The following is a 17,231-nucleotide window of genomic DNA, read 5'->3' on the forward strand; positions in this document are numbered from 1 at the left end:
TGTTACATAACTGACGAGCTTTAACATGAAGGTTTCGGAAGTATTACAGAAACACTTGCAGGGTTTTTATTTTTTAACATAGGTGAAGCATGCTTTTTCTCTTTATGATGATTCGACTAAAATACAAAATGAACAGGGATAACTTTGTATTTTGCTGCTCCACTATAATGGCAAATAACAAACAGCACTAGTTGTAGGATAGTTATGTTCAAGGTTTCTACAACCGCTCAGGAAGTTGAAAAACCTCGTAGATATTTTTTGTGCAACCGGTAAAAGGATTTCCTTCAAAGCGTTACTAATGGTGTTTTTCTTGTGGCATAGATTGCTATGTTTTACTTGTTTCTTTTATCATTTTTGTTTTGTGGAGTTGGTAGTTGGATGATTTGCTTACGTTTATTTTATTAATTATAATCGTAGATTTTGATTACGTCAAAGTGTGAATAGCTTTTCAAAATAAACTAGAAATTCCACTGTCATACAGCCCACGACCAAAGTGATATTGGAAAAAAAGAAAGGGTACTGATGGTTGAGAAATGCAATATTAGCAGTCAAATGGCACTGCAGTGCAATAGGATAACTGCAATGGTAGCTGTAATGTACTGGGTGTGGGTGTTATTATATACAACAAATAGCAATAATGAAAGGAAAAGATTATATGTTTATATCTCTCCCCTGCAATAGGAGAAATGCAGTATTTCTAATATTGGCCAATACTAGAAATAAAATGCACTGATATTATTAGAATAACCAATATTATTAACATAGTAATAATATAAAACCAATGCACAATTTTGTTTACATTTCAAAACGTCATAGCTAACAATATCACGAAGTTGTGATATTTATATAGATTTTTAGAAATTCTGTACTACGTAGTCATTGTTCTGTAGTCATCCAAACTTATAATTAGTTATTGTAATAATCTCATAAGAACCATTAGAAAAAATATCATCGTCATTTTCTTTACTTACACTGCGTTGGACATCAGTTAGAATACCAAAGTACTCCAAATTGTCTAAAATGTCAGTTACTTTTAAATCAGCAAAAATGAAACGATTTCAGTACTCCTAACTTAATTACAGAAACCTTCGGCAATTCGACAATGCTATAGACTGGTGAAACGTGCATGTTATTTTTTTCGTGAAATGCGCACGACTTAATCGTTCTATTCTCTGTCGCTCGGCGTTTTAATTTCTGGTCTTAACTCTGATAAAAGTGAGGCTTAGCAAGTTTTAATAAAGATTTTCGGCCAAATCTGTCTATTTATGTATAATCCGATCAGATGGGTTAGTTTTAGGAATTTGCGGTAACCTTTCAAAAGCTTGGTAACATATTTAAATAGGTTTATATGCGTTTTGTATTATTATTATACTTAAACGACTACTGAAAAATAGTTCAATTTGTTGATAGGATTTCGTTACAAGGGTTTGGTAACGGCTGTTAACGGATAATTTTTCGGGAGTTGTGTGCACATGTGCATTTATCATAAATCTCCCAAACCAATCGCTTCGCTTGTGTTTGGTCATGGGATTATTAAAAACATGATTAAAAAGAATTGTAATTACTGGTAAAATTGTTCGCATAACTCAAACTTACTAAAGAAACATTCTCTAAGTTTGTTTATCATATTATACTACAGACCTCTGTGGCAGCAATGATGGGGCAGTAAGAATATATGAATTTGGACACGCCCATCCCATACAGGAGCCCATTGTTGCTGGTACTACCCCACGGCCCACCAGGATACAGTTCAATGCTCAAGGAAATAAGGTATCTTTGCCATAAATTATCTCCATCATTGTATATACAGAATGTTCTCATGGAGTTTGCTATCAGTGTTGTACATGCTATTTTCAATACACAATCCTCCAACTTTTACAGAACTCCTTAATATTTTATGCTATGGTATCATTTTTTAAATGCTTATAGTAGGCAATAAATGCCCCGCCTGTTTGAATCAGTGTAATTAATGCCTATGGTTTGAGTAGGAAATGTAGAATTATTTTTACTAATAAGTTGGCTTTGCTCATTGTTTTTGCTGATATATAGTCTACAGTTTTTGAGTGTTCCTAATCAAATATATTTAAAGCTATCAACTGTCTGCAGGAGGGTATCTTTAAAGTAAGGCCAAAATCAATCAGTCATCACCAGGAAAGTTGAAAATTGAACTTCTCATGGTGAAGACCATTTTAAATAGTGATATCAATTTTGTACTTGGATGATTCTGACTTGTGCAACATGTAAATAGTGTTTGTTTTATGGTAAGTTGTAGTATGGCTTCAGGATTGCTGTATGTTTGAGGAGTTGTATTGTTGATAAATAATTGTTGTTGAACAGAGTCGATGACTCGATGTCATTTAGGTCAGCCCTGAGCAGATTGGGCTAATTTTGGGCAGTCGGTGGCCTTAGCAAGTTTTTTTTATCATTGTTTACTGTATTGTTAACAGTTTGGAGTGACAGATTTGGAGGGAAATTTGAGTCTCTTCCAAGTTGGCTTTGGCACCAATACAACAACATCATATCTGGTGAGTTACCCCATGTGTATGTTGCTATGGAGAGGATGTAATGAGCTGTTCGTTCAGAGGCCAGTGAATCAGCAGATAATATATTTTTATGGATTTTCTTTATACCATAGTGCGCTCTAGGATGTTACTTGACAACGCGCTCTATACCTTTGAACCCAATTCAGCAGTTATTATAGATTCAGTTGGCATAATTACTCTTGTCATTTATATTCTCAGACAGATGTTTCTGTCATGTAATTGTCACTATTACTGTACACCACCTTTATTTGAACGCCACCTCTATTTGAACGCCGTTTCTATTTGACAGCTTCTATTTGGCTTGACATTCTTAATCTTTATGGACTCACAATAGCAAATGATCAGTAAAATAGTGTCCACGCAATCGTATTAATGATGACTTGATTACATCAATAATAATGAATTCGTTCATTGTTTCTGTTCGTATTGAAGTCCGTTATTCAACTCCAAGTCTTTAGGTCTTTTCGTTAAAAACTTTGATTGCAACACCATGGAAATAATTAGTAAATGCATCAGGCTAATAGTAGTTCATTTCTTAACTGGTCTTGCTACTTCGATGTATGTGGGAAAAGGTTTTCACATTTATGGTGGAAAATGTGCTACTGCGTATTTTGAGGCTAACATTTTGAGGCTATTTTGATTACACACAGTTTTCTTTACTGTATTTGCACCAGAAGTTTCAATTCAAGATAGCACTGGGTAAGAGTTTTGCTCTTCAAAAAATTTGTTTTGACTAATATTGACTAGCTCAGCAGTGCAGAAGATGGGTTGTGGTCAGAAGACGTCGTGAAAGGTATTGAACCGCCAGAAGAACATGAAATGGTTCCAGACTGAAGCAACAATCAGATCGCAACTGGCCAAGCAAATGATGCTAATATTTTTGTTTTAAAAATGTTAATACTGGTATTTGTTTCAAAGTATTAATTTTTGTTGCGCCATGTATTATAATTATGGTTTTTATGTTGCTTATTTTTGAATATATATTTTTAGCATTTGATAAATGACTATTTTCATAACATCTATAAAATTTGCAGACTTATAGCATATTATTCGATGGCATCATTGCCTTTATCTAAACTCGGCTTCCAATGAATCAAAGCTCATAACTCATTTTCTATTGCAAATAAAAAGCCAGTTGCGGCTGCAAACTGTATCAAACATATCGATGAGTGCAATAGGTTTTTATGCAACCTTGTTAGATATAGTTATAAAATGAAAATATCCTTTCAAATTTCAAATGAAATAACAAACTTGCAACAAATTGCAACACAGGTTATAAGATCATTGTAGGTTAATTGTAAGCAATAGGTATCAATTTATAGGTAAATAGGTAATAGGTATTTATTTAAAGGCCTACGACAAGTTGAAGGTAAATTAGCAAATTTATATCGTCTAAAAGGGTTAATTTCAATCTGCCTAAAGGACAGGGCAAAATATAGGCGACATCTGATTCACCCATAAAATGGTTAAATTTATCTTCTCAGCATTTTGACGAGGTATTTAAAAATTACAATGCCACCCTTTATTTGAACGTCACCTTTAATAAAGCACCATTCTAAGGGAAGATTTGAAAATTGAGTGCCATGGCGTTCAAATGAAGGTTTTACAGTTTTTATAGTACATTATACTTGACATAGCTCTATGTCTGTCTCTATGTCTTGTAGCATTGTTGATTGACTATTTTCAGCGCATGCCGTGCCACAACAAGTCTGCAAATGACTTTGTCTTTATTGGTTCAAGCAGTTTTCTGGCAACTGCCGGACATTCATCTGACGGCAACAATGTTGTCATGTGGGACACCCTTTTACCTCCCCGCTGCTCCTTGTTACAACGTAAGTAACTTAACGATATTTGTAGTAGATAATACATCCCTACCCTAATACAGATACTTGCAGTAAGATGACGGTTCAACAGGATAGTGTGCGATATCATGCAGTCTCTACAGACTGCTACTCTCTAGACATACAAACTCCTATTCCTAGCTAGAATGAACTAAATGAGATTTCAGCTCAAGATTGCTCCATATGAACAGATTAGAATATGTTTTCGTCCGTATAGTCAATGCCCTATCTAGTCAACGCTATTCTCGAGTGTGACCCGCTAACTTTCCTATTCTAGATAGTTTCAATAGTCTAAATAGATAGATCCAATAACACTGTTTTCTCCTTTCTGGCGATGGTTGTAATTCATTTCAAAATTTAGTTGTTTGTCTTTTTTGTGCTAATCTGTTGATGTCTAGTCATAGACATCACTCTATAGTTCAGGGTTATTATGCGTCTTTATTCTGCTTCCTTTCACAACCCACAGTTTATGGCTTCTGATACTGTGCATGTATTTAGACGGTTCGCTCTCTGTCATAAATATAGTATATCAGCTCTTCAACTGAAAACTAAATTTGATACTAAATAAAGGCAAGGATAAAATTTCAAAAGCTATTGAAGGTAAGGAGATAGCAAAGGCAATTTCTACAGTTTATGCTGTTGGAAGTAAATTGTGGCACTTCAGATTGGTCATTTGAAACATATTTTGTTTATAAATATTGTATGGTGACCACTAGACTCGATACTTCGATGTGTCATGAATAGTCGCCTATACGTTTTCGTCAACTCAGTCATTCAACCACATACATACTCAGAACTCTAGTAGTATGTCGCATGTTATCACTCTCCCATGTCAATTTGCTCAAAACTTGGCTGCTGACTTAAAATTTAAAACTGACATAACCCCCACTAGCCTAAGTTCTGCCGTAAGAGTAAGACCACTTTGTAGAGGTGATATTGATTAAACAACATGTGTAATGGATGAGAAATAATGGGGCCAATTGGAGAGCCCCATTATTTATTATCTGCTAATTATCATGTTAATTATATTCAGTCTTCATTGAGAGATTAGCTAATGGCACAATTCACCTCCCAGCAGCATGTGTCATCTTGCGTCTTCATTTCTTCAGCACACCTCATCGATAGCGCAATGTCAAATTCACTGGCAACTAAATTCTACATTCTGTCAATACTACTCAACTGCAGTAGAGGAGATTGCTCTGGGTCATGGAGCCAACTCGGTGCTCAATCGTTCTGCATTGGCGTTGAAAATCTTACATTCGATGAAAGTCGATTGTTTTGTCAAGAGCTTGGAGCTGATCTGCTCGTACTTGATACAATGAATACATATTCAGATCTACGGAACATCTTAAATGAGACGTCTTTTCAGCAGGGTGGAGCCATAGTTGATGTATTTCTAGGATTGTATCAGCGGCCCTGTGTTGAGGGGGTGGACAAAGGATGCTCTTGGCTAGAACCTTACTCTAGCAAATGGTATTGGATCAACAGTGATGTACCAATAACCAATTCTAGTGATACTTACTGGCATATTCTCGAAACTAACTTACCATATGTATCATCACACAGTAGCATGTCGGCCATGGATCTGAACTGGCAGCACTACATGGTTGGCAGTGATGGCAACGCATTTGCTGTGGATAGGTTCAATGACAAGCCATCTAATATGGCCAAGTTAGCTCCACTGTGCGCGCGAAAAGTTTCTGTTCATACAAAGAAAGTTGAAGCCAAAAGTGCAACGAGTCGAATTGTTTTGCATGCTGGTTATGAATGTTTTTTATTGCTTTGGTTTTTAAAGTTAGCTTTCTATTAGAGCTATGTGCAGATATCTATTGTAGTGCTACAAACTGACTCAAGCAGCTGTCAGTTGTGTTAGTTGACAACTGATAACAGTGAACATGTTGCTACTGCAAACACATGTACTTTTGTATCCCTCAGTGTATGAAGAGTTTTTGGTTGACTAACCATCTTAGCACAAATAAAACTTAATGTTGAGGTCATGCATGTTGCTAAGATGCAGCTTTTTTTATCTCATGTTGAGCAATTTGTGTAAATTTATGCTCCTTCCACCAAAGAATAAATGAACATTTCTGCATTACACATTGCCTAATTCGTTGTACTATCGCAATATATCTTTTAGCTTGTGATGTGATTAGCTATTCTTTGTGTGGCATCCCAAATTCAAGTGAGTAGCTTGAATATACCAAATACAAGTTACATAGATTAATAACTAACTTGATGCTAACAAAAATAAGTTTCACGCATGATGCTAATGTGCCCGAGTCTGTAAATACTCATCACAATTTGGTTGTTTCAGCATTCCATTGTCATGAGTACGGGAGCACAGCGCTGCTGTATGCACCACAGCATCAACTGCTCGTTGCTGGTGGCAAGAAAGGGGATGTGTGTATTTTTGATGTAAGGCAGAGGAAACAGTTGCACACATTTACTGTTCACGAGTCGAGTGTACGATGTATGGCTCTCGATCCTTGTGAGGAGTTCTTCGTAACAGGATCAGCTGATGGGGATATCAAGGTAAGATCTTAGCTATTCTACAGCAAATACCATAACCAGTTTTCATTATAAACACTATTTTAGTTTTTTTAAAGTGATAGTGAATGGAGAGTTTACGAGACAAGAAAGTGATGCTCTGTCCGTCTTTACAGATATGGGGTTTGTCTATGCATCAACTTATCAAGACCTATCCAGGCGAACACAGCAAAGCATCTATGTTTAGTCGAGCTCCCACTGCTGGTGTGCTGCAACTACATGTCACTAACGATGGTAAGGGAGTACTAGCAATTTCTCTTTGTTTCATGTTTGTATGTCTTAAAAATGATATATCCTAACGGAAAACGGAGACTAATTAATTAATTAATTACCCTGACCCGGGTAACTCAGGAGAATATCTGAGCAAGTCATGTTCAAAAGTATTATTGCTAACAAGTTTTGCAATGTTAGTGATAATGTGCAGTTTCATGCGGAAAGTTAGGAAATCATGGTGTAGATTCATGCAGAAATTTTCACTGTGGTGTTTGCATGATAGTAGCGAAGCAGTTGGCTTGCCAAATGCATGTCGAAGAAGCTAGCTAGCTTCTTGCTAAGCTAGTAATTAAAGGACACTATCAGTGGAGGTAAGGTAAACAAGGTGGGCAACTGCGGCATAATTTAATAAACAGTAGAGCCTTAATAATATGAAGTCTCTGCATATTGGTGCATATTGGTGATGTTAATGTTTTTACCTGTGATTTGTAGGTCACCTTTATTCAGCTGGAGCTGATGGAACCCTCAAGGTCAGGCTTATACCAGATGAGAACCATGTTTCGCCTGGTGTCTCATATCAAGAGTTTGCAAATGCGCAAGCTAACAAAACAGTCACATTCTCGCTAGCATAATCGTTTTAGGCAATTAATATGCAACAATTGCGTCAAGTTTCCTCGTATGTATGTGTTAATATTCTTATCCTATTATTGTATTTTTACAAAAATATTTTCTTTCAATTTGCAACCATTAGGGTACCCATTGGCCCAGAGGTGCCATTTTTATAGTCACACAAATGATCATGTTCCATTTTGTGCCAAAATTGATTATTGATTATCTGTAACAAACATTAATATATATAATTTGTTGTCTAAGCATTTCTAACTACACCAAGCGTGTACAAAGTCCACCCACTTCTAATACAAGTGTAATTATATAGTTACATATATCTTTTGTTGCCACATTGAATATATTTATAAATAAGGTAGTGTTCATATGTTACTAACAAAACAGCAATTTGATAATATATCTATATCATTCATGTTTGTTTTGCTCGTTTGATGGAACCGTCAGCAGGCATCAATGACTATATCACCATCTTTCTCCATTGACTCCTCTACAAAAATTAGCAAGGTTTTAGCCATGTACTGGTTTATAGGCCAACATACCAATCGCAGCAAGATTTTTCATGTACATCAACTTTGACTATCACTGAATATGAACTCACCTTCAAGCTCATCCTGCAAGTCTTGTATAGCAGTAAGCAAGACAGCGAATTGCTTTTTCCTCTGCTCCAACTAGATATGAATTACAGAGCCAGTGAACAAGTATGATAAAATGGGGCAGTGGGTTAGGAGCAGATCTGATGAATAATTTTAATTGGTTAATAAATTGCCAAAAAGGCCTTGTATAAACACAGTAAACCAAGGACCGAGGAAAAGAATGAGTACATATAGTTTTGAAACAGGAAAAGGCTCGAAGAGAAGTGGCCATAAACAAATGACATGCATTTAAAGAATGAAATTCACTGAGTTGCGACTGTGAAAGGTAATGTGGGCAATTTCAAAATTGGTACCTTTTGATCTAGTTCAACTCTAGTCTGTTCCATCTCCTTCAGTTTCTCATGTTCCCTTTCAAGTTTACTATAATTCAAAGTGTACTATCACACACATACATACAAGAGCAAATCCTGACAAGAATTTAATAACTAAGCAAGTATACTCTGTATACTTACTTTGCAGTTTCTTCCCTATTTGGGTGCTCCATGACTTTCTGAGCCCAGGCATCATACTCTGCAAGAAAAGACAACTTTAGCGATTGACAATAAAATTATTAAATGATTCTGTTACCACAGAATGCTCACTCCTAAAAAGCCTTATAATCCAGCACAGCTATTAGACCTTTGGAAGCAACGACCTTTACAAATCATTATACATACTAATCTGTAAAGAAATTGTTCTTGTGTGACTTCAAGGTTGTCAATTGAAAATTTGGACAACAAACTGACAAATAAGAAGTCTTCATAAAAATTTACTAGAATGACAACACCATTATAACGTTAAGAACAGTCAATGTATTATATGATGATGATTTAAAATAATATTTAACACAGAAAACACAAATGCCCTTCCCTAGCAGTTAAATAAAACATGTATGTTTTATGTTCATCCTCTGTGGTGTGTCCTGGAGATTACTCTTTAGAGAATCTCAGTCAATAATGGATAAATGTGCAGAGATCAAAGACGTTATTAAAATCCTCAGCTTCCATTACTTTGTTTTTAGACATAGGTGTGAACACTTCCTTTAACCCTCGAGTAATATTAGAGATATTACTTGAGATAAACCTCAAGATAAAGAGCGGAACTACAAACTACACGTGTTATAAACGGTCAAATTTTATACAATCAGACGTTACTAACATAAATTAAAAAAATCAAGAGTATCCATATAGTGCTAAGCACAGACAATTTAGTACATACTAATGCCGTTGTACAAATAGAGATAGCTAAGGATTCAGGGAGGTTGGATGGCTTGAAAAATGACAGTTTAGTCTCAGTACCTAACTGTTATTATAAAGTTCGATAACATATGATGAACTCGTTAGGTAAGGAACTGCTGTTTTATTTTTGTCCGGTTTAAAAATTGTTTCGTTAGATCATTCACTTTACCTCTAGTTTTACAAATCGTATTAAAAAAACACTCCCATTAAATGTCGTCCATCTATTGACAACTAACACGAAGCTAATTTACGATCAGACCGGCATGGGTAACCCTGTTTACCTCATTATCTATATATAGAGAATTGTATTCAACAAAAAAGTTCTTTTGAGGCATGGTTGAGAAAAAGCTTTTAAAAATCAAACCTTGTTTATTTTTTCGAATCTGTTTAGCTTTTATCAATTCTTCTTTACAATTCTCAATCTGTGAGTTGGCAGCCTGAACCTTTTCACCTGTAAACAAAAAGCAAGGTTACATTATACAAGATGAATAACAATTTGAAGTGTAGAATAGATTGGTAAAACTGAGAGCTGACACCCCATGAATTATTACATTTTTCCCATGATTTTGCATGTTGTGATTACTCAAAGAAAACATAGAATATAGATGGTAGAAAAGTATTAAAGACAAAACCATACCAATCTCATCGTGCAATCTGTCATATCGTTCCTGCTCCCTTGTTGCCATTTGCTGAACCAACCAAGTCTTTTCTGCCTGATACTCAATGTTACACAGAGATGAGATCAGCTTTTCATACTTGACATCACTAGAACAGAACATAATCACATCTCAACTTATGATTACCTTATGTACACATTGTCAACATCTTTAGGGGGTATTTGGCTCTATGCTTAAAGTAATTTCCAACATGCAGTGTTCAAAGCTCATTGAAGCATCGGAGTTTTGTAACTGAAAATAAAAGGTAGGTGAAATTTGAAAAAAAAAAAAATTTAGATTCAAGTTCTTCGTTAAGATCTAAGTTAGAGTAAGGTACTTGGCATATTTCTACTCTGACATCTATCTCTGAGCATATACTCTGCTGAGCGAACACTTCCGTTCTCGTGTCACCGGGATCAAGCAAGAAAACCTCTTTTTATTGACCATTACTTTCTTGACTTGATCTTTTGTCTACTCACTTAAACCCCTGCATACAAAGTCAATTGGCATGTTTTCTTCCTTATATCAAAACTGTTGTTGTTGAAGCAAATATTGTTATAAGAATACACTGTATTTCATTTTATTAGTTCCACAGCTTCAAGTAAATAGATATGCCATTTAAACAAATGCATCATACAAAACTTAATGTAAAATCCATTTTGTATGCAAATAGTTTGCAGTAAATTAAGTAATAGTACGAAAGGTTATTGTCACATCACCTTCACAATGAAGACTCATCAATTACGATTTAGCCTTGGTGATACAGACGAAAGGGGGGTGCGTAGATAAATGATAGAGATGCGGAAACAGCCTTACTTAGAATACATGAACTTTTATTTATCATAACTTATGTGTAATACAGTATATATTTAGTTGTGTCATATTTTTCAAAATTTTATTTTTAATTTTCACAGCTGGCCTCTCCAATTCCACTAGTTTTTGACTTTTAACATTTGCATCCTTTTCTCGATAACCACTAGACAACTTCAGAAACCTATTAAAGAACTGATACAAAGATGTTTGTACATATTTTTCTATAACTTGTTGTATTAATACAAAGAATATCACAGAATTATTGCTTTTTCACCACTACTGCCATCTGCACGAGTTTTCCTGGCATCCAAATCTTTAAAACTATAAAAGGAAAGTATTAAGGATTGCTTAATATTATATGAGCAATATAGTAACAGACTATGCAAAAGAGAGCCGCATACATCTACATACAGAAACTACGGATATCGTATGTTGGAGATTACTTTGCATGTCCTAATTTCACATCATACGAAATAAAATTCAGATGTTGAGGTGATCAAAGTAAAGGTTTAATTGTAATTTATTTTTTACATTTAATCTCTTCAAATAGTTCTATATAATGCATAAACAGAAGCCATAGAAATTACCTCCGGTATTTCACATGGAGGTATTGTAGCATTTTGAGCTGAAAAATTAATTAAATTAATGTATTTTTTTGGATTATTCACTCCAGCATATAGCGGTTTTAACAAGCGAAGCAAATCTTGGAACAAATTCACTCGGCATGTAGAGATTTGGTTGCACCTTCGTTACTCTTCAGCGTGAGATAGCCAACCAAAAATAAAATTAGAATAGAAAGACATTTTTGACAAGCAGCTAGGAATGACAGAAAGTGACAACACACGGAATGTATGACAAACCTCTCAACATCAGTGTCTGTAGTATCATTACACCAATCCACCACATACTTCTGAAGCAGCACTAGTCGTTTATCATCTCCTCCTCCATCTCCATCCACTAATAGTTTTCGTCTCACAATTTCATCTGTAGATGAAAGGTTGAAGAGCTTGTTCACAAATGAACAACTAGCATAAATGTAGAACCAGCTTAATTTTAAGATATAGGTAACTAGGGTAACCAATTGTAATACTTTACAGTTTTTTACAGTCTTTATTTTACAGCTTCAACAGAGAAATTAGACAGATTTGAAACAGCAATATAATATAGAACTATCAAAAACGGACCAAGCTAAACCACAACTGGAAAATCAACCACAAAAGCACCGTTCATATATCCCCTGTTACGAAAAAAACAACCCCTGTTAGCAAATACCAAAAGCTCAGTAAAAATCTCCGACATCGCTATGGAATCACTAATCTGAGGACAGTAAATGGAGCAAATACATCATAAACCTGTGCCTTCTTCATAGGCCAAACCTTGCAAATTTTGGAACAATTCACTCCTGTGTGACAGAGTTAAGCAATATCTTTCATATATGTACACCTCACTGACTGGCATCAGCACACCATATTTTAATCAAAGGTCTGTAGGTAGAGGTAGTCATCGGTAACTGGTAGTCTTACCTGTCACCGATGGTTTTGCAAGCATATAATACGTTGCACATTTTTTACATTAATCATTTTTAGCTTAATCCTATTTTTATGTAGTACTTATTGTTACTGGTAAAATTCTATTTACATTTTTGCATAAGCGAAATCATTTACAAAAAGATCAGCTCTTAATACAAGCTGCAATCCCAGCATAGCTGAAAGAAACAAGCATTCAACTGTAAAGACTTAGTATTCAATATCAGTCTTTATATTATCCAAAAAGCCAAGAGAAATATTTATTTATAGGAAGCAGCTAGAGTGAGCACATACTATAGAGAAAAGTTAATCATGAAAGATTGAGGCATCGATTCAAACTAGTCATAATACAACATGTTCAAACTGTGCCATTCTTATAGACCTTCAGTGTTTCTATTTAGACATGCAGTCCCAATTTAAACAATTATAGAAACGCATATGGCATGTCACAAATTCTGGGCTTGGCTGTACATATTTAGCATATATAGATATATGTGTGGTTATATTATTATTCACCTTTGCATTTGTTTTTAATAATTTTATTATGTGTGACTAGCACTTTGTGATGTTTGTGGACATTTAGCACAGTTTGCTATGACTACAGCAGTTTATTTGATCAGCTCTGTGTATGACCACTGGGAGACTCATGTATTTTTCATGATTGCGCAACTGATGTGGAATGCGCATGCCCAATCATGAACTTTCTAAAAGTTTAGTTATTGTAAGCACGCAGTGCTCTGCATTAAAAATAATCCTATTTTATAAGTTATTTACTCAGACTACTTGATATTTTGCCGAGACACTATACGTAAATAAATTTAGTTATATCCCAATGTCAGATAGACCTTGTTCATCTTATTAACCTGGTGATATTGCACCAACTAATACTTTTTAGAACTCTTACTGCTAACCTACCTTGATAACTCCTATCAGACTTCTAAACTATCTTTTAAGCCGTAGATAATAGCTTTCTCATCTCTTGTTAATGTGAATGAGTTGGCTGATAGTTCAACGACTAATTTTTTTAACTAAGCATTATACAAAAATACTTTTTGTTTCAATGTTCATTAAATGAATTTCGAACTAAATGAATATCAAACCTTATGACACAACCTTTGAGCCCAACCAAGCATCTAATATAGATGAAAAAATTTGCTACCTACACCATTAGTCTATTAAGATGGTAAACCAGAGTATGGTATTGTCCAGTGAAGCCAACTATATCCAACACTACTGAAATGCTGAAAGCTGAGCCAAAATAGCTTACCCTTACACACCAAATATAGCAATTGCTAGCAAAGCTTTTATCAATCATTGCCATTTGATAACCACTGGAACTACTTTCAAGACAACTGCTAACATCATCTGCAATATTTAATAATCCATGATTAAACAACTTGAAAAGTAAAAATTACTTTCTAACATTTTTTTTTGTACGAAACGCCAAAGTGGAACGTATTTGAACCAAACAACAAAAGGCTAATAACGAAGTCTTTTCAGCTGTTATAGATGTCAAGCGAGTCAAAAAACTTATATTAATCATAAAGTTGATACACATTTCTATTTGCCGATTACCAAAGTTTTGATATTTTTCTTGGTATTATCATTACTTTACAAAAAATCAAAATTAATATAAAATCAGCCTATGTCAGCAGAAATTTCTCTTCTAACTTTGTGACTCTGTATCTAAATACTGAGGCTAGGTTAAGGCAACATAAGCTGTTGTCTATTTGTGACAATTGACTCATAGCCAATGAGAGAATTGCTTGTCCTCAAATGTGCACCATTAAGGTATTTCCAGAAAACACTTTTAAAGGTTGACTTGCAACAAAATTCACATTACAGTTACTTGGTATCAAAAGATTCACCATGTCTTACTCTGTTGTGTTGTAAGTGCCAAATATGTGGAAATGTGATTACAAGCTCTTAAAAGCTCAAAAACGAAAAGCCGCCGTAGATTGGAATCTGTTTATTTATCTGACGTAGTCATTCCAGTTTGGTTATAGTCGTCACGTGATGTTCTCACGTGAATTGAAAGGCCAATAAAAAGCTCAATGTAAAACTTATCGTAGCACTAGTTTATGACAAACACTTCGGGTTTTACCGAAGACCCCGTATCAAATATAGATGCTCGATACTTTACAGTTTTGTTTCGGCATTATTCAATCGTCAAGTCGTGATCTGATCAAGTGACCCAATACTTCGCAAATAATTTTTGCAGCACTTTTCGATTATCACAGGTTACCAACAGGCTCGTCATGATTATCAGACAATGATATGTACTCCTTGGAGCTAAGGTTAAAAAGTTTAACGATTTTTTATGGTAAGTTATAAGATATCAGTGCTAAAAGTGACAGCATTACAATGACGATAAAACAGACGCGTAAGAACAATAGACATGGTTTTATTGAATGCATGAAGTATATTTGTGAAAATATTTCGACGAATCAGGTTGAATGACAGTGTAAACAGAAACCATCCTGTAACAACTACATCCCATTTGAGCCGTTTTAGAAAGCGAATCTAAACTACGGTGGTCTCGTGTGGCTGCGATTAACTGTTCGTTTTTGAGCTTTTAAGAGCTTGTAATCACATTCCCATATATTTTGCACCTACAACACAACAGAGTAAGACATGGTGAATCTTATGATACCAAATAACTGCAATGTGAATTTTGTTGCAAGTCAACCTTTAAGAAAGCAATAAGACTAATACAGAGAGTCTGATTGATGAATCGGAAGATGTTAAATTTTGGTAAAAGCCTAGCAAGATATTCAAACCACTGAAACATGCAAAACGGTGAGATGAGTAAGCAAGGCTTTTATGTAAAACAACTGAAATTTTTTTATAGAAATAAATGAAGCATCATGATTTGTGTAAAATATTTGAGACTCTGTGAGTCTTGTAGCAACAACAATACATCGCAATGCATCATATAAGTCCATTGTTTTTGGTAAAGAAACTGTTAGCCAAACCTAATAGTGTTGTTAACACTTCATTAAATCAATAAAATTCCAGGCGAATATCGAAGTATATCTTATATTACATTTTGGTAAAACATTAATAAATAAATATTGTAACTTGATGCTCTAATATTGCAACTGTTGATTCTGTTAAAATAATTGAAATTTCAAGTACTTGGCAGACCACAGGCTCATTAATCTTGTCGGAATCGCATTTGTCTTCAAGCACATCTCTCTACAACGTCATTCACCAGTAAGAGGTTTCACGTAAAGAGCTTTTGCAGTCAAGAATGTGATACCAACTGTATTTCTCTGATATAAAGTGATCATGGGAATCTAAGTTTATTCCAATTTTGTAATGCTTCATCTTCAATTTTTACAGGTTTTCAAAAGAGCAAATACGTCTACTAACAAGTTCAACAGTTACTATCTTCTAGTGCTGCTCATAGCACACTTGGCAATAAGCGAAATCTTCAAGCTTGATTCTTATTATTTTTAAGCCTATAGACCTTCCAAAGTGTTAGGCTATAATTAATGCAAATGTTTAGTGGTCCAGGATACATCTTTATTTATTCAAGTACAACGTCTTACACATACAAAACCACAAACTTCCAAAATAATAATAGGACCGATAGGTTAAAAATAGCCAATGAAAGTTACACGAGTTTATGCTCTTCTGTCCAGTTCTTTGCACATTTCCCAGTGTAAGATGATCAAAAGGAGATAAGCATCTAGAAACTGCGGCATTTATAGATGCTTTGGGTAGCCTATGGTATGTCTAAGGGTTTAAATTATAATATCTTTGGTGTTGCAGAGGGATTCATTAAGTAGAGATTAGATTGCGAATATGCCAGTTACTAGAAAGGAGACAGATAAGCCTCTTGAGTAGTTTTCTAGACCAGCTGGCTGGCAAGCACTATCTGCATAAAAGGGGTAAAATCAGAAAATGTGTTGTCACTTCTAATCTCTTGCTTGTGATCTCCAGCAGTTGGTACAGAAGATGCAGGAAAAGGGTCAGTTTCCACTTCTTGATTGCATCCATCTTCGTTCTTATTGACAGCCTGCATTTTTTGATGGCTGATTGTGATTTCAATAAAACTCTTTGCAAGACAGCAGTCTCCTAGTTTTGACTATTGAACTATAGCTATTTTTTCATATAACAGAATTAAACATTGTTGCGCTTACCAAAGTACTACATAAGTATTCGAGTCGATCGGCCGTATTAGCTAAACAGGATTGAGAGCGCATTGATAGCAGATGTGCCTTATTCTATTTTGTTTACTCAGCCTATGTAACTTTCTAAATCAATTTTACCCAAATAACCATCCTAACAGGTCAGGCAGTACACGATCGAAGGTAATAATCGCTCTTTTTTATATAAAAATTTCATATTTTCCAGCTTGACATTAGCATACTACTAAAATGAGATACCTTCAGTAACATTCATCTCTTCCCGCTAGCGAATCGCATTTCCAAAGGGCCGACGAGTTGCAGTTTTTTGCTGTAAGTACGAACTTCTGGCAATAAAATTAATTCATCTATAACACGCTGAACTTCATTTGGTATTTTTAATTAAAAATCTGTGAAAGCGGTTTTTGGCTACAAAATCTCATGCATATTTGTCTGCACATC

General features: G+C 34.9%; 2 protein-coding genes across 2 annotated transcripts in view; one reads left to right on the forward strand and one right to left on the reverse strand.

Moving 5' to 3' along the window:
* LOC137398415 (dmX-like protein 2) overlaps positions 1-7,943 on the forward strand; it is a 73,511-nt gene extending 65,568 nt beyond the window's left edge. The window contains exons 58-63 of the mRNA XM_068084542.1: positions 1,640-1,770; positions 2,448-2,525; positions 4,231-4,375; positions 6,699-6,916; positions 7,048-7,165; positions 7,637-7,943. Coding sequence (XP_067940643.1) covers positions 1,640-1,770; positions 2,448-2,525; positions 4,231-4,375; positions 6,699-6,916; positions 7,048-7,165; positions 7,637-7,776 — 830 coding nt within the window. The 3' untranslated portion in view covers positions 7,777-7,943. The remainder of the gene's footprint in view (positions 1-1,639; positions 1,771-2,447; positions 2,526-4,230; positions 4,376-6,698; positions 6,917-7,047; positions 7,166-7,636) is intronic.
* A 149-nt stretch (positions 7,944-8,092) lies between these two features.
* On the reverse strand, positions 8,093-17,163 carry LOC137410365 (THO complex subunit 7 homolog). The gene is made up of 8 exons (XM_068095797.1): positions 17,031-17,163; positions 11,971-12,094; positions 10,279-10,406; positions 10,006-10,092; positions 8,877-8,934; positions 8,718-8,784; positions 8,370-8,439; positions 8,093-8,258 (listed from the first exon to the last, which is right to left on the reverse strand). The coding sequence occupies exons 1-8, from the start codon at positions 17,044-17,046 to the stop codon at positions 8,212-8,214; spliced, it is 597 nt and encodes a 198-aa protein (XP_067951898.1). The 5' UTR covers positions 17,047-17,163; the 3' UTR covers positions 8,093-8,211.
* Between the last annotated feature and the right edge of the window lie 68 nt (positions 17,164-17,231).

The sequence above is a fragment of the Watersipora subatra genome, chromosome 1 (genome assembly GCF_963576615.1).
Source record: "Watersipora subatra chromosome 1, tzWatSuba1.1, whole genome shotgun sequence".
In the NCBI taxonomy this organism is placed as follows: Eukaryota; Metazoa; Bryozoa; class Gymnolaemata; order Cheilostomatida; family Watersiporidae; genus Watersipora; species Watersipora subatra.

Bases quoted from the DNA above. Each gene is read 5' to 3' on its own strand.
- LOC137410365 (XM_068095797.1), bottom strand. The intron at 8,935-10,005 runs GTTTGATTTTTA...CTTTTCTTGCAG, and splicing joins GATTCGAAAAAATAAACAAG to AGTATGATGCCTGGGCTCAG. The intron at 8,259-8,369 runs GTGAGTTCATAT...TAATTTTTGTAG, and splicing joins CTTGCAGGATGAGCTTGAAG to AGGAGTCAATGGAGAAAGAT.